General features: G+C 42.8%; 1 protein-coding gene and 1 long non-coding RNA gene across 4 annotated transcripts in view; one reads left to right on the top strand and one right to left on the bottom strand.

Annotated features, from left to right (window-relative positions):
* The first annotated feature begins 2,453 nt into the window (after positions 1–2,453).
* On the top strand, positions 2,454–2,932 carry LOC122457975. Its single transcript, XR_006277776.1, has 2 exons — positions 2,454–2,593; positions 2,778–2,932. It is a non-coding gene; the product is annotated as an uncharacterized LOC122457975 (long non-coding RNA).
* Positions 2,933–17,662: 14,730 nt separating this feature from the next.
* Positions 17,663–24,858, bottom strand: part of NDFIP2 (Nedd4 family interacting protein 2) — a 68,094-nt gene continuing 60,898 nt past the window's right edge. The window contains exons 7-8 of one of the 3 annotated variants that reach the window (XM_038405944.2): positions 21,329–21,434; positions 17,663–19,257 (exon numbers count right to left, since the gene is read on the bottom strand). In XM_038405944.2, the coding sequence (XP_038261872.1) occupies positions 21,331–21,434 (104 nt within the window). In that variant the 3' untranslated portion in view covers positions 17,663–19,257; positions 21,329–21,330. Of the gene's footprint in view, positions 20,428–21,328; positions 21,435–24,858 lie in introns of all 3 variants that reach the window. The other 2 variants (XM_038405952.2, XM_043504649.1) reach the window with 2 other exon arrangements.

The raw sequence follows: 24,858 nt of genomic DNA, 5'->3' as shown, positions 1-24,858 counted from the left end.
AGTATGCTTTCAGAAATCTTAAAAGAGCAACATTTGGATGCGGAAACTACAAAACCCGAACCACCAAAAAAGAAAATCAACCTTCTGCTGATGGCATCTGACTCAGATGATGAAAATGAACATGCATCGGTCCGCAGTCCTTTGGATTGTTATCAAGCAGAACCAGTTATCAGCATCAACGCATGTCCTCTGAAATGGTTGTTGAAGCATGAAGGGACATATGAATCTTTACACATAAATATCTTCCGTTGCCAGCTACAACAGTGCCATGTGAACACCTGTTCTCACTTTCAGGTGACACTAAACTAGAAGCAGGCACCATTATCGCCTGCAAATTGTAACCAAACTTGTTTGTCTGAGCAATTAGCTGAAGTAGGACTGAGTGGATTTGCAGGCTCTAAAACTTGACATTGTTTTATTTTTGAATGCAGTTATTTTTTGTACATAATTCTACATTTATAAGTTCAACTTTCGTGATAACAAGATCGCACTACAATATTTGTATTAGGTGAATTGAAATATACTATTTCTTTTGTTTTTTAGAGTGCAAATATTTGTAATAAAAATAAATATAAAGTGAGCACTCTCCACTTTGTATTCTGTGTTATAATTGAAATCAATATATTTGAAAATGTAGAAAACATCCACAAATATTTAAATAAATGGTATTCTATTATTGTTAAACAGTGTGATTAATCACGATTAATTTTTTAAATTTCTTGACAGTCCTAATTACAAATACCATCCAAAAATTGGGTAGGAGTCTTATGAGATGGCAAATTCTTAGCGGAATCTGAGCATCAGAGTAGTTATCAGTGGTTCACAGTCAAGCCAGTAAATGCTAGTAAATAAACACAATTATGACATAGTTGGCATCATGGAGACTTAGTGGGATAATACACAACTGAAATACTGGTATAGAAGGGTACAGTTTGCTCAGGAAGGACAGGCAGGGAAAAAAAGGGAGAAGGTGTTGCCTTATATATTAAAAATATACACACTTGGACTGAGATTGAGACCCTGCTCCTGAGCCAGCAGCAGCACACAGGCCCCTGCTGTTCCCCAACCTCAGCTTAGAGTCAGCGATGATCAGGAACATGAGCAGGAGGAGGGGTCAGCCTCCCCCTTCCCCACCCCCCGCCCACACACACAGAGGAGGCAGGATCCCAGTCTGGAGCAGCTTGGCCAGGGGGTGGGGGGCAGGGGAGGAGGAGGTGGGAGCCCAGCAACCTGACATGCAATTAATGCTCATTAAAAAAAATGCTTTAATTTGTTTTGAATTAATCACCTGTGTTAACGGTGATTGGCAACCCTAATAAAAACTGAAAATGAAAGGTCTTAGCTACAATTCTGTTTCACTGAAATTATATTGCAACCGTCAAAGTTTATAATACCTAGAGTAACATACCTAAATACTGATTTAAAATACAGTATAGATTTACGAGGTGACCTACTGTGTAAGCGAGAGTGCTTTGGCACCTCTACCCCAATACAGAGAGAAATTATACATTTTTATAGTTTCTCTAGTTCATAGAATACTTCATTTTTCTGTTGATATCATTTCCAAACAGCAAACACATTAATTTTGAGTTCTTTGATTCTATTCTGCAGTTACTATCTCCTTCTGAGCCAAAATTTTTTATGCTTTGGGACAGGAACTGGGCTTGTTTTAGTGCAATCCCCAGATCTTCACATTGAAATCAGGAAACATTTTGTGGTTGGAGTGCCCTGGAATTCAAATTAATATTTTCCAAGGCCAGAAGGGACCACTGTGATAATCTACTTTGACTTTTATAGACCATAGGTCACAGAACTTCCCCAAAATAATACCTAGAGCAGATGTTGTAGAAAAACCATCTAATCTTGATTTGAAAATTGCAAATGATGGAGAATCCACCATGACTAGAGCCCTACCAAATTCACAGTCCATCTTGGTCTATTTCTTGGTCATAGGATTTTTAAAAACTGTAAATTTCATGATTTCAGATATTTAAACCTGAAATTTCATGGTGTTGTAACTGTAGGGGTCTTGACCCAAAAGAGGGTTCAGCGGAGGGGGAGGTCGCAAGATGATTGTGGGGTGGCTTCAGAGCTAGGCCCTTGGCCAGCAGCCGCCACTTTCTGGCCACCCAGCTCTGAAGGCAGTGCAGAAGTAATGGTGGCAATACTGTAATGTCCCTACCCCTTGCAACTCCCATTTGGGTTGGGACCCCCAGTTTGAGAAATGCTGGTCTCCCTCATTAAATCCGTATAGTTTAGGGTAAAAGTACACAGAAGACCCGATTTCACAGTCCATGCCATGAATTTGGCAGGGCCCTAACTGTGACCCTTGGTAAGTTGTTCCAATTGTTAATAACTTTATTAAAAATGTACACCTTATTTCCAGTCTGAATTTGTCTAGATTCAGCTTCCACACACTGGATCCTGTTATACCTTTCTCTACTACATTGAATAGCACATTATTAATTATTTGTTCCCCATATAGGTATTTTACTGATTAATCAAGTCAACCCCTTATCCTTGTCTCTGTTAAGCTAAATAGCTTCATGAGCCTATCAAGATGATGCAGGTTTTCTAAAGTCTAGAATGGTAGGTTTCAGAGTAGCAGCTGTGTTAGTCTGTATTTGCAAAAAGAAAAGGAGTACTTGTGGCACCTTAGAGACTAACAAATTTATTTGAGCATAAGTGAGCTGTAGCTCACGAAAGCTTATGCTCAAATAAATTTATTAGTCTCTACGGTGCCACAAGTACTCCTTTTCTTTTTTCTAGGATGATAGATATGCACTGAGTCACTTTAACTGGAGTTTAATCTTAACTACTTAAGACCTTGGAGTGTGCTTGTATTTAGAGAAGTGACTATGTAAAAAAGACACCTTCCTGCTCAAGAGATCTGTTCTTTGTGTGTATTCAGAGTTATATTAGACCCTTTGTGTCTTTTGTGTTGCGTTCTTTTTTTAAAATGGCACCTTTTTACTCTATGGTGCAGTCAGCACAGCTAAAGGTGAGATAGCTGGGTTCTATTTCTTCTTCCGCATTGTCAAAAGAATTAGGGATGATAGGTATCATCTCGTAAGACACTCTCAGATTTGGCAGACCTGTCACACATGCTTACATTTTAGGGATTCCACCCACTCAACCTGTCCCCTAACAAGAACTCGCTTGAGGAACAAAAAGTAATTAAAAGAGTTTCTCAACAATTGAGAATGATGCAGAATTGTTAGTTCCTATTGCAGGGCAGAATTCTTCCCTCAGTTACAAAATTATCAGTATAGTTCTTTAGACTATAACAGGTTGTACAGGTGTTAACTGTGGGAAGAATGTGAACACAACTGAGCTGTACAAGTCTAACTGGGAGCATACATTGGCCAGCAGAACCTTTATTACTAATGATGACATGCAAGATAAGAACTCAAGTTGCAGAACTCAGGTGGGTTTTGCAGGGCTGGCAACTCTAGAAAAAAACCTCTTTTTTTAATGCATCATTGAGCAAATATGATTTTTAAAAATCACCGAGACTCATAATATGGACACCCCCTTCCCCCAGCCATCTTTACATTCACATTTCAAAGAACTGACACATTTTAAAACATTTAAGTGACATCACTTCAGGAGTAAAGGTGTAAATTCACCCTTCAGTATTTCTTCCCTGAAAAACCTCAGGGAAATTAAATGCAAAAAAATTAAGTTAATGCTGAGTAGACAAGCACTCAAACGTCAGGAAATTCATAAAAGTGATGTATCTGCTGCAACATTATCTCAACCAAATCACACATTAGTTGAATTCCCATAGAGCCCAGAGTCCCAGTCATGGGCCAGAACCCTGTTATGCTAGGCCATTGGTGGCCAACCTGTGGCTCCGGAGCCACATACGACTCCTTGTATTGGCACAGACTCCGGAGCTGAAGCTACAGGCGCTAACCTTCCAATGTGCCGGGGGGTGCTCACTGCTCAACCCCTGGGTCTGCCACAGACCCTGTCCCCACTTCACCCCTTCCTGCCCCCTCCCCTGAGCCTGCCATGCCCTCACTCCTCCCCCTCCACAGAGCCTCCTGCATGCCACAAAACAGCTGATTGGGAGGTGTGAGGAGGAATGGGGAGGCGCTGATGGGTGGGGCTGCAGTGGGTGGGAGGTGCTTGGAGCAGGGGTGGGTGGAGCTAATGGGGGGACTGCTGATGTATTACTGTGGCTCTTTGGCAACGTACATTGGTAAATTCTGGCTCAGATTGGCCACCCCTGTGCTAGGCGCTGTACAAACACAGAACAAATAAAGGTCCCTGCTCCAAATGTTTAAAAAAAAAAAAAAAGTCTAGTCAGATCCCCCCGAATCATAAAATTTTTAAAAGTAAAATAAAAAAATTGGGGAGGGAGAAGGAAAAGTGGGGCATTAGTCTTCCGCTTTTTAAGCCTCTAGGGTTCATGTCTCCATGCTTCTTTTGACAACCATGACTGGACTAGAAACATAAAAATAAACAAACCAACCTGAGATTCTCATGTAACCACCAGATTCTGGAAATTGAGAAGAAAATCACCAGGTATTGTGATACTTGTGACAGTCATAAGAAATGGCAACACTATTTCATGTAAACCTAGTATTGCAAAAGTTGAAAAGGAGGACTATGGTATAATTTGCAGATTTTCTAGTTTAATATAGCACTGCAAATTACATTGCAATTGGCAGGGCTGAGAGAGGCCTGAGGCACTGGTACAGCAACACAGTTCCCACTGGTCAAGCTAACAACTGACTGAGGCCTGGCCTACATCTAAAACTTTTGCCATCGTAGCTATGTTGCTTGGTGGGAAGAAAAAGAAAGGATCACACCCTACCCAACACCTATGTGAACAAAAGCTCTGGGTTAGAGAGATTATACTAGCAGAGTCCTTTTGCTAGTATTTCATTCAGGAACCAATGTGACCTATACCAGCAAAACAGTGCTTTTGGCACTACAAGCTGTGTTTTCACTAGGAAAGTTTGCTAATATGGTTATACTTGTGTATCTATACTAGCAGAGGCAACGTGTAGGGGAACATGCGGGATCATGTGCGCCCCAGATTTGCTGCTTGGTTTGTACTGAGCATGCTGCCTTCACTCTGCTGCCCCACTATCTGCAGGCCTGGGTCATCTCTGTAACCAGCAAACGCTTTCTAGTGCATACAAAGCCTCTGAGTATTACTAGGCAATAAATGGGAGGCCTCCCTCAGTGTCCAGAATGCAGGGAAGGTTGTTTCATAGCTGCTGGGCTCCGGCAAGTCAAAATTATTGCTAGTTATTTATTTTGCACACTTCTCTGGTACAAAATAGTGGAAAATAAACTAAACAGCAACTAATCAGGTTTGCAATACCTTAACACAGTGGTCCCCAACCTTTCTGTAGGAATAGCATATTCCTATTCCCAGAAGACTGTGGCAGGCACCCCACCGTTGAAATGCCAGAAATGTCACCGCCGAAATCCCGCCGACAAATGGCAATGCTTCTCGGCAGCATTTCAGCAGGCGGTTCACCAGCAGTCGCGCTCGGCAGCGGCCTTTCGGCAGCGTGGTGTCCTGCAGGCGCACACAACTGCCCCGGCAGGAACCACTGAGCCTGCGGGTACCACGTTGGGGACACCGCCCTAACATATCCAGGATGTGTAATGTAGCTTAACACTACATGAGAAACCTAAACGCTACATGAAAAACAATGTGCCAAATTCAGACCCGATGTAATTCCACCAGGTCTAAATTTGGTCACGTAAGTGAGTTTCCTGAATACCTATACTTGGATTCCTTAACCACGGCATTACATTAGCATTACTTTTTCATTTAATACATATTTTTGTAAGTTCAAACGTTATGGACTTCATTAAACAATGTTACAGTGCTAAGCACCAGCCTAAGAAACATGGATAGATACTTTGATGGATGCTCTAACCAGCAAATTTGAACACTTGACTCTCCAGCATGCTAACGGCATGAGTGACACCACTTCAAAAATATAGGGATATAGAAAGTTAGCTAGCTAGTAAGAGACAGTTACCTTTTCCGTAACGGATGTTCTTCGAGATGTGTTACTCATGTCTATTCCACAATAGGTGTGCGTGCTCACCACGTGCACCAGTGCTGGAAGTTTTTCTCCTAGCAGTACTCATGGGGGGGAGGGGAGGAGCACCCCCCGCGACCCCTGGAGTGGCCCCTGCCTCACGCGGTATAAGGGGAGCTACGCGCTCCCCCCACCCTCAGTTCCTTCTTGCCAGACAACTCCGACAGAGGGGAAGGAGGGTGGGATGTGGAATAGACATGAGCAACATCTCGAAGAACACGAGTTACAGAAAAGGTAACTGTCTTTTCTTCTTCTATTGCGGAATACACATGAGCAATCACTCGGTGATTCCAAGCCAAATCTGTTGGAGGTGGGTAGGAGTTCACAAGTTCCCAGGACAGAGGGCAGCCCTGCTGAACCCGGCGTCATCCCTGGTTTGGGGGACAATTGCATAGTGCAAGGTGAAAATGTGAACCAACACCAGGTTTAGGTCCCACCGCAGGACCGGGGATCTAGCATACGGAAAAAGACTGTCCAAACCCTTAAGAGAACTGGCCAGTCACAGCATGGGAAAATACTGTGTGCCCTTGCACCGTCAGATGGAAGGCAGATATGGCTGCCACGTGCACCTTGACTGATGAGGGCATCAGGCCCTGGGCCCTCAGGTGGAGGAGGTAATCAAGGATAAGCTGAATCGGAACGGTTACCGGAGAGACACCCTGGTCTGCCACCCACCTAAAAAACCGGGACCACTTTGCCAAATAAGCACGGCGAGTGGAGGGCCGTCTACTTGCGAGGAGGACATGCTGAACCTGTTCAGAGCACGTCCTTTCCTCTCCACCTAACCACTGAGAAGCCACACCGCGAGGTGAAGAGCCGCCAGGTTGGGGTGGAAGAGGCGGCCCTGGTCCTGAGAGAGCAGGTCTGGGCAGGGCAGCAACGGCCACGGCGGAGCTATCCCCAGCCCATGAGGGTCCTGTACCAATGCTACCTGGGCCATGCTGGGGCAATGAGGAGGACCTGGGCCTTGTCCGTCTTTAACTTCTCCAGGACCCTGCTGATTAGAGGGAACAGGGGAAAGGGATAGAGAAGCTGGCCAGACCAGGACAAGAAAAAGGCATCAGAGATAGCGCCCCGCCTGAGCCCCCCTCCCTGGAGCAGAACCGGGGCCATCGCCGGTTCTGCCGAGTCATGAACAGGTCCACCTGGGGAGTTCCCTACCTTCGGAAGAGCTGGTGGGCCACTTCCAGGTGGAAGGACCACTCGTGTTGTGAGGAAAAGTCCCTGCTCAAGCGATCCGCCCACTCGTTCTGGGCACCCAGTAGTTGGAAGGCTATACAGAAGTTCCACAGCCTGAGGGCTTCGTGGCAGAGGATCAGGCCCCACCTTCCTGTTGATATAGAACATTGAGGCCGTATTGTCCGTGAGGACCCTGACTACCTTGCCCTCCAGATGTGAGCGGAAGGCCATACACGTCAGCTGCACCGCCCTGAGCTCCTTGATGTTTATATGTAAGGTCAGGTCTTGAGCTGACCACAGGCCTTGGGTCTGAAAGTTCCTCACATGGGCCCCCCCAACCCACGTCCGATGCATTAGACACCAGCTCAAACGATGGGGCCCTGTCCCTGAATGGGACCCCTTGGAGCAGGTTGTTTGGAGCAGATCACCACTGTAAACAGATGATCACAGAGTCCAGCATGGTGAGGACCATGTCCATCCTGTCTGTAGCCTGGGAGAACTTCAAGGCCAACCAGAACTGGAGGGGCTTCATGGCGTAATGGACGATGTATGTGCACGCCGACATATGACCCAAGAGTTGTAGGCAAACCCTGGCTGTTGTCACTGGGAACCTTGTGACCGAGTGAGACCTTCCAGGGTCTCAAATCTGTCTGGCGGGAGAGAGGCCCTGGCTGACACTGCGTCCAGGAGTGCCCTGATAAACTCTATGCGTTGGACGGGGACTAATATGGACTTGGTGTTGTTTACCAACAGGCCCAAGGCAGTGCACGTGGACAGGAGGAGGGCCATGTGATCCCTCACCTGCGACTGGGAGGTGTCCTTGACAAGCCAATTGTCCAGATAGGGAAATATCTGGACCCCCCGCCCACCTTCTGAGGTAGGCCTCTACCACCGACAAGCATTTTATAAATACCCTGGGGGCAATGGACGGACCAAATGGGAGGATCATGAATTGGTAATGATTCTATCCCACCACAAAATGGAGAAAGCGCCTGTTCCCCTCGAATATGTGCACATAGAAGTACGAATCCTGTAGATCGAGGGCAGCGTACCAATCCCTGGGATCCAGGGAGGGGATGATGGAAGCCAGGGAGACCATGCGGAACTTGAGCTTCACCATGTACTGGTTCAGACCTTGGAGGTCCAGGATGGGCCTGAACCCCCCTTTGGCCTTTGGGATAAGGAAATAACAGGAATAATACCCCTTGCCCATAAACTCCTCAGGCACTGCCTCTATCGCTCCTAGACCTAGGAACCGCCCCACCTCCTGCTCGAGCAGAGCTTCATGCGCGGGGTCCCCCAAGGGGGATGAGGGCAGGGGCTGGTTGAGGACCCATCGGTTGGAGGTTAGCCGCGATCACTCCAGGAGGAAAGCACACAACCAGTTGGAGAAGGGAAGCTTTATTGGGGGGTGGATCCCTGATGAGGAATGGTGGGGTGCCCCGGAGCGTCCTGTCAAAAACGCCTTTTCCCCCACTTGCTTGCCCTTGGAGGACCCAGGCTGGGGGGCAGGCTGAGATTGCCTTGGAGGGCATCTCTTATAGACCCACTGCTTCTTATGGGCGGCCTCATACTTCAGAAGGGCAGCTTGGGCGGGAGTCTGCTGCGGCTTGAAGTTAGATTTTGCTGGATCCAGGACATAGAGGCCCAGAGTCTAGAGGGTCTTTCATGCCATGCAGCCTTGTATCTGTTTCCTCCGCAAACAGAGCTTTCCCGTCAAACGGGAGATCTTGCATGGAAGACTGTGCCTCGTTGGACAGCCTAAAGAGCAGGAGCCATGATGCCTGTCTCATGGACACCACAGAGGCCATGGATTGTGCAGCTACGTCCGCAGCATCCAAGGCTGCCTGCAGGGGCGCCCTAGCAGCCGCTGCCCCTTCCTCCACTAGTGCCTTGAACTCCTTCCTATTATGCTCCTGGAGGGAGTCCTCAAACTTGGGCAGGGATCCCCACAGACTGAATTCATACCGGCCCAGGAGAGCCTGATGGTTTGCCACTCGTAACTAGAAACTCAAAGATGAATAAACTTTCCTTCCGAAAGAGTCCAGTCTCCGAGAGTCTTTGTTCTTTGGGATCAGGGCTGGCTGACCCTGCTGTTCCCTGTGGTTGACCAACTCTACCACCAGGGAGTTGGGCACTGGGTGGATATACAAGTACTCATGCCCCTTAGCAGGTACAAAGTACTTGCGTTTTGCCTCTTTAGAGATGGGGACCAACGAGGCCGGTGTTTGCCACAGGGCATTTGAAATCTTAGCCACCCCTTCATGGAAAGGCAAAGTTCACCCTACCCGGTGCCGATGGGGACGACATGTTAAACAGGGCGTCTGAGGGCTCCTCCATCTCCCATGTCTGGAGGTGGAGGCTTGCTGCCACCCTCTTTAAGAGTTTTTGGTGGGACCTGAAGTTCTCCTGCAGGACGGAAGGGGGTGGGGCCACAATCACCTCCTCCGAGCGGGGCGAAGAGGCTGGTGCAGTGCTCTGGGTGTCGGCCAGCATGGGAGGGTCCACCTCTTGGTCAGACTCTGGGCACGGTGCTGAGGACACACGACCCACCGCTTCCTTTCTCAGGGGTCTGGAGAGGGAGGCACAGAGTGCCTCCAAAGCTTCGGCCACTGAGTGAGCTCCCACTGGGGGCTGTGCCGCAGGCCACGGTGCCCACTGGTACCATTGGGCTGGCCTCGACGCTCGTTACCACTGCACCTACTGTGGCACCAGTGGGGCCGGCTGTTCGGGTTGGCTATGAATGGAGACCGGGCTGGTGTAAGATCTGCTGCTGTCTCTCGACCGGGAGGAGAGGCGGTGCTGAAATCTAATGATGGCCAAGGGACTGCGATCTTGACATGGAGGACTGGTACCAGCAGTAACAGCTGCTCCATGAACGGCATCGACGGGCGGACCCACAACGGCGAAACACTGGTGATTGACGACCAGGGTTGTGATGTCTTGGAGGAGACTTGGAACGGGAGTCCGAGCGAGAACTGCATCGACGATCATGCTGTGATTGACTGCGGTACCCTCTCCGAGACGAGAACCAATGGCGACACCCACCACAGTCCTGCCGATATTCACTCCTTGAGGACGAGAGGTGCTGCGAGTCCCAGCTGGACAGAACCCAGCCCAGAATCGGTGTTGAAGGCAATCCACCTGGACTCTGCCCAGAGCAATTGCTGGGTGGTAATCGGCGTCGGGAACATTCCCTCGACCAAGACCGGTACGAGGCTGGAGGCGACTGCAGAGATCCCAGCGTCAGCTTGCCTCTGGAGTGCGGCATGGACATGAAGCCTCCAGGCAGCCTGGGGGCTTCAAGCATGGACAGCATCCAGAGAGGCCGGTTCTGAAGGGAACAGGCTACTCCGCTCAACATGAGTTGGAGGCCTGGGGCCCGGTGGTGATCAAGCACTGCCCGACATGGGCCTAGCCTCTGTCCCAGACTCCCCTTGGTACTGCTGCTAACGGGGAGTCTTCCTGGCCCTCTTGGCTTGCCCCATGGATGGTGAACGGTGCCGACTGGTCGATGGAACTGGAGGGTTGCTGGGTACCGACGCCACGGTGCCGGGTACCGGTTCGGAGCGGCGTGCCAGGGTCAGGGTCAGCGCTGACTCCATGAGGATGGCGCGGAGCCTAATGTCCCTTTCTCTTTTGGTCTGAGGCTTAAACAAACTTGCAAATCTTGCACCTGTCACGAATATGGGTTTCTCCCAAGCAGCGCAAACAGTCTGCTCGCGGTCACTTCTTGGCACAGAATGCCTGCAAGAGCCGCACAACTTAAATCCCGGGGTGCGGGGCATGCCCCGGCCCCAGCTCACTGACTAAACAGCTAAACAACTACAGGTACTAACACTGAACAAACGAACGAACAGTTCTGGGGACGAGCTACAGCAAAGCTGGAGCAGAGCAGTTCCGATGCACCTTCGCTGGCGGCAAGAAGGAACTGAGGGTGGGGGAGCGCACAGCTCCCCTTATACCGCGCCAGGCAGGCACCACTCCAGTGGTTGCAGGGGGTGCTCCCCCCTACGGGTACTGCTAGGGGAAAACTTCCGGCACTGGTGCACAGGGTGAGCAAGCACACCTATTGTGGAATACACACGAGCAATCACTCAAAAAAGAAGTAATTATTTATAAATGCAAATTCCAGATCATATTGAATCACAGACCCAGACCATGCCCTGAAATAGTTTATGACTCAGAACAGACTTCATTCTCAATTTACCAAAAATAAATGTCTTTGGGTTGTCAATGAGATGCACAATGACTTTGAAAAGCAAGGAGTATGCATAAAATTAACACATTGGTCCAAATTCAGCAGTAGTGTATTGCCCTGATTTAACTGGAGTTGCATCAGGGATCAATTTGACCCACGCAAAATAATTAGCCCCCTTCATTCATATAGATCGGGGTGGGCAAAATACAGCCTGTGGGTTGGATCCGGCCTAACATTTCTGTCCAGCCCACCAGGCTCTTTGGCTGCCCCTTGTGATCTCCAGGGTGATAAAAGTTCACCATGGCCCCATGCTGCTCCCGGCTGCTGTCTCTGGGCCTCTGTGTGCTGCCCGTGCCCACAACTACCACCCCTGCAGCTCCCATTACCTGGTTTCTGGCCAATGGGAGCTGTGAGGATGGTGCTGGAGGCAGAAGCAGCACATGGAACTGCCTTACCTCCCTCTCCCCCGCCCCCAAACCAAGGGCATAGAGACACGTGGGGGGGGAGGGGAAGAAGAGGGAGGTAAGGCAGTTCCATGCACTGTCTCTGCCTCCAGCACCATCCTCACAGCTCCCATTGACCAGAAACCAGGCAATGGGTGCTGCGGGGATACTGGTTGTGGGCACGGGCAGCACACAGAGACCCGCTGCCCCCCTCCTCCTAAGGGGTGCTCAGAGACATGCCAGCAGCAGCAGCACCATGGAGCCACGGCATGCAGGCAGCCTGCCTGAGCCCTGCTGCGCCAACAGCGGGGAGCCACCTGTGGTAAGCACCTCCTGGCCAGAGCCTGCACCTCACACCCCCTCCTGCACCCCAAATCTCCTGTCCCAGGTCAGAACCCCCTCCTGTACCCAAAATTCCCTCCCAGATCCTGCACCCCCTCCATTAATATAGTAGAAATGTGCGGCCCGTAACGACTTACCAAATTTCCCCCCTGCGAAAGTTACTGCCCATCCTGGATGTAGATTAAAAAATAAATCTGCACATTAAGCTTCTAAGGAAATTGCAGGAGACATTCTCAAATGCAGAGGTAAGTAATTTAAAGAAAAAACCTTGGAAGACAAAAACTAGCTGCAGACTAATCCCACAAAGATTCCCATCAGTAGTTTACAATAGTTAAGCAGTGATTTCTTCCAATAGATGCTCCAGAAAGGCCTGCCAACTTAACTCTGCAACACCCAGACACCACTGATAGAAAAATATAATACACCCTTCAGAATGTGGATTGTGAAGCTGCCAAGAACACTACAGTGGCCGCAGCAGCAGCTGACTGATACTACAGCAGACAGAAAGAAGGAGAGCACATTTAACAAAGTGAGCAACTGGGAGATGCCAAATGAGTATTGCAGATGAATGTGTACATGTGCCAATTTGCTTTATAGCTGTGTTATTTTTAAACAGAACAAATTATGCCAGCAGCAGTCTGTATTTATGAGACCACATCTGGACATTTGCAAATTGCAGTACGATACTAATCTACAAAACTACAAGCAAGAGGGACATCCGTCTGTAGTCATGTATAATGAGGAACTGAGAAACTGCTCATTTGTTTAAGAGTCCCACCCAAGAGAGAGTTTTTTAGACCACAGAAAAAGAAAAACGAACAACAAAGACAGGCAGACAGGAGAAGAGGTATAAAGTTGGGATAATCATATCCCATTACATTATATTTGCTATAGCCAACCAAAAATACTTTAAAATGTGTTCTTTAATCAGGAGTCCATTCTCATTTTAAATAAGAGATGGATATTAACTGGGCTGTCAAGCAATTAAAAAATTATTCACAATTAATCACACTATTAAACAATAAGAATACCATTTATTTAAATATTTTTGGATGTTTTCTACATTTTCAAATATATTGATTTCAATTACAAAGTGTACAGTGCTCACTTTATATTTATTTTTGATTACTATTTGCACTGTAAAATATAAAATAGTATTTCATTCAACTAATACAAGTACTGTAGTGCAATCTCTATCATGAAGGTTGCACTTACTAATGTAGAATTATGTACAAAAAACAGCACTCAAAAATAAAACTATATAAAATTTTAGAGCCTCCAATTCCACAAAGTCCTACTTCTTGTTCAGCGAATCGTTCAAACAAACATGTTTGCTTACATTTGCCACTTCTTGTTTACACACCAAAAGCGAGAACAGGCATTCTCATGGCACTGCTGTAGCTGGTGTCACAAGATATTTACATGCCAGATGCGCTAAAGATTCTTATGTCCCTTGATGCTTCAACCACCATTCCAGAGGATGAGTCCATGCTGATGACGGGTTCTGCTAGATAACAATCCAAAGCAGTATGGACTGACACATATTCATTTTCATTACCCGAGTCAGATGCCACCAGCAGAAGGTTGATTTTCTTTTTTGGTGGTTTGGATTTTATAGTTTCCGTATTGAAGTGCTGCTCCTTTAAGATTTCTGAAAGCATGCTCCATACCTCATCCCTCTCAGATTTTGGAAGGCATTTCAGATTCTTAAACCTTGGGTTGAATACTGTAGCTATCTAGAAATCTCCACTGGTACACTCCTTGCGTTTTGTCAAATCTGCAGTGAGAGTGTTCTTAAAATGAACATGTGCTGTCTCATCATCTGAGACTGCTATAACATGAAATATTAGTGTCATCAGCATGATATGTCCTCTGGAATGGTGACTGAAGCATGAAGGGGCATATAAATCTTTAGTGCATCTGGCACGTAAATATCTTGCAATGCCAGCTACAACAGTGCCATGCAAATGCCTGGTCTCACTTTATGGTGATGTAAATAAGAAAAAGATAGCACTATCTCCTGTAAATGTAAACAAACTTGTTTGTCTTAGCAATTGGCTGAACAAGAAGTAGGACTGAGTGGACTTGTAGGCTCTGAAGTTTTACATTGTTTTGTTTTTGAGCGCAGTTGTGTAACAAATTCTACATTTGTAAGTTGCACTTTCATGGCAAAATTTTGCACTACAGTACTTGTATGCTGTGATTTGAAAAATACTATTTCTTTTGTTTACCATTTTTACAGTAGAAATATTTGTAATCAAAAATATACACTCTGATTTCAATTACAACACAGAACACAATATATGAAAATATAGGAAAAACATCCAAAATATTTAATAAATTTCAATTGGTATTCTATTGTTTAACTGTGCGATTAAAACGATGATTTTTTTAATTGTGATTTTCTTTTGAGTTAATCGCGTAAGTTACCTGTGATTAATCGCCAGCCCTAATATTAACTAACCACTGCTGCACAGCCTTTGCTATTTGTAGAAGTTTAAAATCTCCCTGGTAACTAGTTTGCTAGTCTAGAAAAAGGTTACAGAGCACAAGATACAGAAGAGGAGTAGGACATTGTCACTGTTTAATTGTTCTTCCTTGTGTGATATCAGAAGGGATGAGGTTGACCATGCAGTGGAAGCAAAGAAAAACCTACCAAACCATAATTCTCAAGCCCATACTGACTTACATTTGTGAGAGTGACCACACAACACTGCATCTGTTCTAGGAGGTGTAGAATGGCAACCACATAGTGGCTATATGTAAAATTTCCACTAGTTCAAAAGTCACTGGTTTGAGAGAGTTCCCTTTATAAATAAGGACCTACGCAGAAAGATATGCAATACCAATAATGTTAATAAAAACTATCGAACTGGTGGAAAAATGTTTAATTTCAACCACTATACTACTCCTACCCATGTACCATCATACAAATTATGTTTGAAAATCTCTACATAGATACAAGCCTGACATTGCTAGCTGACAACTGCTTTCTGTTGGTATTATAGAATTGAGATCCATTAGACTGTCAAGCCAGGAATAGATATATTAGACTAATATATTTAAAATTATTTAAATTTCTATAGTGAAAAATACAAAAACATGCAACAATAACTTTCTAGATTACGTTGTGGAGTAATATAGTCTGTTACACTTCAGGTCAAAAGAAACATACAATAAATAAAACAAAACAAAAAAACACACACAACAGGTTGTGGACCAGAGTTCATTTGTGTGGTTACCCCCTTAAAAGCTCAGCCAAGATTTTCAGGAGTAGAATTAAGTTAAAATTAAGCTCTCACTACATATGTAGCCCCCCAAGTAAGTAGTCTGCTTTTCAACTGTAAGAGACTAACTTTAACTACCCATATTTAGTATTAGCTTAAATATGTATTAAAACCAAATCAGCTAGAAATTGATAGAAAACAAAAAAATACCAATCCAGCCATTTACAAATATCAAAACAATGCAGCAAAATGGCTGACAGTGAGTAGGGTCTTTCTGCAGTTAGGTTATCAGAACACCCTAAGTATTATCCAAGACTGATATGCCATATGGCTAAAATGTTCCCCACTTCAAACTTCAGGGGTGGGGAAACTGTCTGGGTCAGTAGGGAAAGAAAACACTGGTGCACCTTTAAGAATTGCTCCTTTCCCCTTCCACTCCTTGTGGGAGCTCAGCTTTGTTATGGGCATTTGGGGGTTCCTAATGAACTGGCTGCATGGAAGGGGAACATCAGAAGCCCACTGGCTCCTATGCATCTAGGAGGGTGGTTATTTTTGTTTTTATAAGCCCTTTCCCCTGCTTGGGGACCATTCTGCAGCAGGGAGCAATAGCTACCATCCTTCCCCCTTTGGGATTAGCTGTTTCGGGTCCTTACAATGGGCATCACACTAGTTGTTTTTGTCCTGGAAAGAATATTTCCCTCACTGCCCGATTGGTCTGCAGCAACCCAGGATCCAGTGGCTAGGGTCATTTGTAAAGTTCATGATCTTGCAATCTGGTAAGTGTCCAGAACAAGTCTGGTTCCTCGATAAACAGGAACTGGATTAGAGGACGGCATCTCCAAAAGAATGTGGAGAATGGGGCTGGGGCTCCTAATGACTGGTACAACAAGGGATCAACCCCTCTTCCCCCACTTCATTAACTTGTATACCTGGGAAGGGCAGTACAGGGTCCCAGCAACAGTGGTGGGACCAGCTTAAATGGGTTGAGAAGGATGGGTGAAGGGAGCCCTCACCAGGTGGTACAAATTACGAAAGGATAACTTGCATCAGACAAGTTATTGCCAGATTGTTTCCCAGTTGCATTAATAAACTGTGGCCTAGCTGAACCACATTCCTGATGTCTTGGACAAAGGAAACAAGCAAGAAAGCAGCTATATAAACAGGGTTTATGCAAGTTACTCAAAAATTTAATGTTTTTTCCTCAAACTTCAAAGCTCTATTCTGCATTCAAACAAAAACTGTTTACAGTCAACCTCATATTAGTCTGTTTTCTAACTTTAAGGCACAAAGCAAAGCTGGCCAAATTTCCCCAAAACATGGAGGCAGCTGCTCCTATCCAAGTTCACAGGAAATAGCAAGAAAAGTACACAGCATTTGACACATCTGGAAGAGATTGCACAGTCTTTGAAAATATTGTCCTAATTCCTTTCCTCCTGCTGATGATATTTCAGGCTACTAAAGTGCTACATCAACTACAGAGGATTAGATAACATGTAGGCTTTAGCTCTACCCATTTTTTTTTTTTTTTGGTCAGAACAAAGGACAAATTTTTCAAGCTAGCCTGGAAACAACAAACATCCTGATTCAGAAGAAAGAATATTGTAAAATGTACTGGCATAAACAGAGAAATGAACTGGAATGTTGATATTTAACTTGGGAAAATTGGTATTTACTGTACTAGGTGACCAAGGTAAATTTAAAAAGGAAATCAGCATTACATGCTTTTCATGTTTGTACTAAGTAGTGAAAAGAAATGTCAATGTAGTAAGTTTTAAGTAATAAAAGCATGGAATGAAGGGGAGAAGAAGTACAGGAGTCTGGGATTTGTACTCATTTAGCCAGAAATTTATGTGTAATTACATGCTAACTGACATGCGTGAATACTGCAAATGGGTAATTCTCTAATGTAAGGTGCAAAATCCAAAAGCAAACATCATAATTAGCAAAACAAAATGTAACGTTTTATTCTCTCTAAGGACAACGAATGAAAAAAAAACAGATGAACTTCAAAGGGAAATGCAAATCAACTATTAAACAATGAATTTTATTTTATTTTTTCAAGAAAGGCTGGAAAGAGGAGTTTTCCCCTGAAGTGTTAATCTATGATCATTTACTTTTTAGGTAGTTTTGAAAGATTAAGAATAACGAACAATGTGACCAGTTTACATATGCATTTAAAAAAAAAAAAAAAAAAAAACATTCAGTATAGAAACAAAATTGAATATAGCACTAACTTAAGACAACAAAAATCTCGTTCTTTTAATGTTAGTATTAAAGAAAAGCTCCAATAAAAAACAAAGAAAATAAATGTGTTTCAAAGATGCAAAATATATCGATTACTGGTTGCAACTGAGATTCCAGTTGTAGTAAAGAATTGAGAGGTCTATTCTCCCATTGTGTCAGAATCATAAGTCTCACAGACATTAGTGGGAGTTATGTATGTTTATGAACAGGAGAATGCACCCTTCTAGAGAGGATATATTTTAAAGAGTAATATGCTACTTTTAAGTAAATACGACCAAGAACCCATTTCCTATTTTTGCTAGTAGAGCCTTAAAAAAAATAAAACGCCCATGAAGAAAAAAAATGTTATTTCCAAAGCGACAATAAAAATATACTCATCAGCTTCATTCTTATGTAACACTGGAGTATTTATTCTAAACAAGCATGGTAAGACAGCTATAAAAGCCGTTTTGAGAAATTTAAATAAAACAGATTGTGTTTATATAACACAAACCTTAATTAAGATGATCAATGTTACAAACCAAGGAACTGATCTGCAATTGCACCTATGCAGAAACCCAGGCCCAACTACATAGATCCAATTGCAAAATCAGGGCCCAATAGCCCAGTGCTTGCTTGTGAGAGTAGCGCCATACCTTTTAATGGGACTTTCCATATGCGTAAGGATTTCCAGGATGAGGCCCAAATTAGTTATTCAAATCATACCGCGAGGAAACTGAATTGTTCAGATGGACATTTAAAAGCTTTTGCCCTCTTTTAGAATTATATCTAAAATAAAATTATACTTTAACATCCAAATTAGCAAAAAAATAGTGTGTATATATTTTGTCCATATGAAGATTAAACATAATTTACACTGAATGAGAAAATACTGTGGTTACAAATATATTTTGACATAATTCCTAAGAAGCAAACAGTAATCTATGCATAGTTATTTACACAGGAGCTAGCTAGAAGGGGTATTTCATTTTTAAATCAATACATATTTTGGTCAGAAAGTTTGATAAAAGCTGATCAATACAGGTTTTAGTAAACTTTGTAACAAAAATGTTGTATCATTCAATGAACCTAAATTACATAAAAAAAACTAACTATAAGTCTGACCTGGTTAATCTGAATCATTTAGTATATCCCATTTTTACTCTCAATTTAACTTCAGATCAACAAGACAGTGGTACATATATGCTGAGACAAACCACCACTTAAATCTTTCACAAACAGGCACAGATTAACCAAGTCTGACTGTACTTAATCTCTATCATCAGACTGTACGTATGGTTTGTTCTCAGTTCAATTCTATCCTTTAGCTAGCACATATGCAAATGTGCAAAAACAAAAGGCAATACTTAATATAAATATTTACTAGAATGAACAGAACTGGCACTTAAGCAAAAACCACCCTGTCATTCATTTTAGAAGCTGTATCTTTTCTTCACAAATTTGTCTTCTGTTTTTAGTAGTCTTCTATCCTATTAACTTGGAGGGTTACCCATCATCTGGAAATTTCACATTGGTAAAGGAAAGGAATGTCTGGTTGATGCAGTCTGGAGATAAAGAAAGAATCATACTTCAGTTCTTCAGACTGATTACCTGTAAGCAACACTGATAATTGAGTTAAGATTTACAGCGGGGGGGTGGGGGTGGGGGGTAGGGGGGAGGAAGGGGAAAAAAAAAAAAAGCAGCTACTCCCCAAATCAGGATAACAGGAGAAAGTGACAGGATTAAAAAAACCCCCAACCCTTAACTTTCAAAAATATTCTATAGTTTTTCTCTTGAAAGATTTGTATGTGTCATGGTATTTTAGAGCTGCTAACATTGACAGGTAAGTAACTTTCTGTCCAGTGCAATTATTCCTTGTATTAAATGAATAAAATTCATTCCTTTATGCTTGTTTGCATTTGCTTTGACTGTATTATTTCAATTTAATACTTAAAACCTTTGAACAAATATTAAGTCTTTTCAAGAGCTGGAGAGCTTCCCCCCCGCCCAGCCCTCACTGTGACGAGGTCAGAAGTCTGGGGACCAACCCAGCACCCGCTGAAGTCAATGAGTTGACTTCAGTGGGTGCTGTATAAATCCATAATCTTTGATCCTATACCAGATTTCCATCTCAGATGATGGAATCACCGACCAAACTATCACAGATTCTCCTAGTTTTTCCTTAAAGCCACTGTGTTCAGACACAACGTTTGCAGTTAATTTTTAGTACCCCGAGTTTTAAAAGTTTTATGCCCGCACATGTATTTTATTCATCACCATAAATTATTTAGCAAATAGATACTAGATGTTTTCATGCAGTGTTTACTGTACTTTTCCTTACTATGTAGAGGCCATTGTACTGCTCAGAAAATGAAAGACGTTATTGCTATGAAAAGAATAAAATATTGCAGTGTGGAGACCACTACCTTAGTAATAAATATATGGCATTTAAAAATCAGCCTAAAAGTTTACCTTACTGCATAGTTTTGACAAAATGGCACAAAGTAAACACACAGTACATTGCAATTTCGCTCACTTAGATTTATTTCTTGATTAAGATCTGTAAAGCATAGCACAAGTAATTATTTTCCATATTTTAAATGAGTAGGTGTCTAAGTGGATGTCACCATCTTAAATAAGAGACCCATCATTTCTAGACTAAGTGTCTCCGTTTTTTTCCCCCCAGACTTCCAATACTGTGTTGCTGGTTACTTCATACTGATCCTGAAGCCAATCTTGAAAAAAAAAAAAAAGTTAAGAAAATCATCTTTATAAAGTTAAATATAGCTTCTAAACGAAATCAAATTAAGAACCAACACCAAACATTTCAAGTTGTTCATGAAATAAGGAAAATGCTACTATAGTTACTTGTGGACATGAAGATAGTGGTTAGTAACGCTAAAGGCAACGGAGTCTCCCTGTATTAAAGTTATGTAGCAAAATCCAAAAGATCTACCTAATGGATAAAAAGTCTACAGGAGCAAAAAAGTAGACATGTGCCAAACTGATTAGTCAGCTAGCTTAAAGTTATACAGAGCACACTGTTAGATACATCATAAAAATCGTGGCTCACAACTGGCTTAAAATAGTCATGTACAGAGTCAATGTATGTCTGGTTTCAGAGTAGCAGCCGTGTTAGTCTGTCTTTCTTATCTCTTCAGAGCAATATCAATCAGACTTAATATTCAGATCGCCAGTAAGGAAGCACTGATCTGACTGATTAGTTCACATTTGCTAATGACTATCCTGATTGGCTGCAGATTGATTATGCAAGATGAACAATTTTCACCTTAATTTCTGAAGTTTGTTTTAGATTTAGAATGCTAGTTTCAAAAGAAAACAATAGTTTTACTTTCAAAATGTAGCGTTATAAAAAGCATCATATTTCTAAAGTACCTTCAGAATGCATGGCACAAAACAATTCTTTTTTTGGTGGCCAAGATTTAAAGTTCCTTGAAATAAATCTTGATTTCAGCTTCTCTGTGCTCAGCATTTACCTCTAGAGCAGTGGTTCTCAACCTATTTACCATTATGGTCCACGTACAATACTACCTGTACAACTGTGTGCTGACTGGGCCACAGGTTGAGAACCACTGCTCTAGAGTTTTAATATTAAATATTTACAAAATTGCTTACCTCTAATACAAGAAGAAAAATCTTGTTCTATGAGCAGCTGCCATGCTTTCAGACATGTTTCGGACTTTAAGGTAATTGATAAACCCTCGGAAGAACAGGAGGAGACCTGAAAATATTTAAAATACATATCATGAGAAGTGCTAAGGTAGCTAGTCATATTAATAGGTTAGATTATTAGCTGTATTAAAATAATGGAAAAAGTCAGTATTATCTGTATAACCCTGATCTTCCACAAACCAACCCATGAGTTGTGAGTCTTTAGTGTCTTGTCCCATTCATATCTATATAAATTTATGTATCTAGATATATAGTTCCAACATCAGGAAAGATTTTACAATGAACTTCAGGGTTTTAGGTTACTAAACAAACATACAAAATTTTTTTTGAAGTACACAAAGAATGTTTGCTATACAGTTTTACAACATTGCTCCGTTTCTTCCTTTTTTTAAAAAAAATAAAGCTTCTAACTCAGAACAATAAAACTGCTGCTGTGTCAGAAGACCATCTGAATTCTAAAACATAACCAGAAATATATAGATGTAGGAGAGTAAATGTACTTCCAGACAAATAAATAAAATAAAAATAAAAGCGCTAGCGGAAGATGATAAATGGCAGTTGATGACTGCCTGATGTTTGGACTGGTGAAGTTTTTTGGCTGGCTAAAAGAAGAGGCACAGTGTTGACTGATTAACACAAGATTTGTTGAGCATTAGTTGTAAATACATGCTTTTTTGGTGTAAGTCACTTAGAAATTAACACCACACTTTCTCTAAATTATTAGAGCTGAAAGATGAGGGAGTTACTTATAACAGTAGGTACAAACTGGTCAAATGGAAGTTATTTTTCAAGTTTCAATGTATAATAAATGAACTCACTTTCATATGATGTTGATGACAATGTAGCAATTCAATGACAGACTGGATATTTTTTTTAACAAAACGACTATCAATAAGCATAAGGCTGGTAATATGGCCTAGGGGATAAAGTATACTGGGACTCAGGAAACCTTAGTTCTATTCCCAGCTCTGCTATTCCCCTGCTGGGTGACCTTAGGCAAGTCACTTTACCTCCCTGTGCTTCAATTTCCCCATCTGTAAGATCCGGATAATGATATAAAGGAGGTAAATAAAACATTTTGAAATCTACTGCTGAAAAGGGCTATTTAAGAGAGTTAGGTGGTATTAATTTATTATTAATTATTATTATTATAGTAAATAGTGAAAAAAGTAGTTGTAGAAGGTACATCACACTTCACGATTATGGTTTTACACCAATCTCTAACTTTTAGGCATTAAGAGGACACTAATACTACATCTGCCTATTGTGAGGTTTTTTGCACTTTCTTCCATGCTGCTGGCCATTGTCAGAGACAGTATAATGGACTAGATGGATTCTGGTTGTGATCTAGCACAGCAACTCCTATGTTTGAGATGATGGTGCCCCTTTAGGATTAGCAAGCTTCTTTTAGAACACTGAAAAATTAATTTCACCAGCCCATGTATGTATTTCTCACTAGTATAGCTAAGCTTACATAGGGCAAGTCTACACCATAAAATTAAGTCAACCTAAATTATGTCAACGTACTGCCACCGCAGTAATTCCATCGCTTTTACACATCCACACTATGCCTTGTGTTAGTAGCGCACATCCCCACCAAGAACATTTGCACCAATTTAACTGCTAGTGTAGGGCATTGTGGGAGTGTTTCTGAAAGGCAGCAGTTGATGTAAGCAACACAGTGTATACAATGACATTGTGTCGACACAAACTACATCAATTTAAGCGCTATGTCTCTCGCAGAGGTGGAGTTAAGTTGGTGTCGTGGGAGAGTTACATCAGTTGGAGCTACATTTTAGTGTAGATGCTTACAGAGTTAGGTAGACGTAAGCTGCCTTACGTCAACCTAACTCTGTAGTGTAGACCAGGCCATAATTCGAGCTGTATGCTCATCTGAGGACTGGATATTTTACAGTAGTCTTGAAGTTTATACTAGTGGATCACAAACTTTCTTGTGTGTTAGTCAAAAACACTTCTTGCTAAGGGAATGGCACACTTTCTCCCCTCCCCTGTATCCCAACAGGCTATGTCCCAATACAGTTACTGTAATTGCCCTGCTTTTATTCATCCCAGCCCCCACACTATGCTGGCCTAGGACTTTTGTTTCCTTTTCACTGCGATTTCTTTCCTGTGTGTTTTTTCCCCCATTGAACTCTTTTTTGCTTTTTGTTGTGTAGAAATCACCCTACTAAAAAACTAAAAACTCATTCACCCAGCCACCAACAAATGGTGCCAGGGGCTAGGGGAAGTTTTGCAGATTGTTGACTTTGAGAGTAGAGTTATGTGAATAACTTGTTGTTGGCAGTTCCAAAAACCTTCACTGGCAGTTCCAAAAACCTCTGGAAAAAAATTAATGTCAGATCAACCCAAAGCAAAATTTTCCTGAGTTTTCAGCAAACGGGGGAGGGGGGGGGGGAGTTTAGGGTCAAATTAAACATTTGTTTGACCTGAAATTAAATGTTTCATTTCTGCGCATTTTTAACCTTTTAAAACAAAAACAAAGGAAATTTGAAACAAAGGGCTTGATTCACAAGGGAACTTTGGTGCCATTCATAAGACTGAGTAGATAGAGATGCTCTCCACATGCCTAATAAACCAGTGGTCAGGGCACTCATCTGGGATGTGGAAGATCCAGATTCAAATTCCCATTCTAGAGCAGGGACTTGAAACCAGGTCTCCCACCTCCCAGGTGAGTGCCCTAGCCACCAGGCTATTCTGTGATGGGTCTCTCTCCCCCATTGCAGCTGTTCTGCTTTGTATAAATTAAATATTCATTTGAGCAGGGACTGGAACATTGGTGTCTCCCCACCATCCCTAAAGTGCATGCTTTGTTAACTGGATTAAAAAAAAAAAAAAAAAAAATCACTCTCACTCTTTCTGGTCCAATGAACATTTAATTTTTTCAAGTGAAACAAAACACAAAAAATCAACATGAATTCATGAAATATTTCAGTTGACCTGATTCAGCATTTTTCGATGAAAAAAGTTTTAGCCAAACCATTTCACCCAGCTCTATCTAAGAGCAAGTCATATGTTTTTGTGACTAAGATGAATGCTGTGGGAATAGAGAAGTTTAGACTGCATTCTACTGCATGAACCTGCAACCATGCACACAAACTGCTTCCATGTCCAGCTGTAGGGGCTGTGCAAGAGCAGGAAAGGAGGGCAGGTGGCTTTCAAGGAGCCACAGCTGAAAGCTCTTTTTTGCATAGCATGTATTGAGCAGCAGATCCAAGCTCAATCAACTTTCTGCATTTCTCCCAGATGGGAAACTTAGCCAGCAGTGCATTAATTTTTTTAATTTAAGAAACTAAGCACCTTTTTTTTTAAATTAGTATTTTCTCCTCCCACCCCACCTTCAGTGTGTTTACTTTGTGCATTTGACAGTACTTCATGAGCAGCCAATCTGACTCTTGTGGGTAGTAAACCCCTCTCTTCAGGCTCTAAAAAAGGGAATTAAGTACGCAGTACGA

The sequence above is a fragment of the Dermochelys coriacea genome, chromosome 1 (assembly GCF_009764565.3).
Source record: "Dermochelys coriacea isolate rDerCor1 chromosome 1, rDerCor1.pri.v4, whole genome shotgun sequence".
NCBI classification, from domain to species: Eukaryota; Metazoa; Chordata; order Testudines; family Dermochelyidae; genus Dermochelys; species Dermochelys coriacea.
This window is presented reverse-complemented; position numbering and strand designations above follow the sequence as displayed.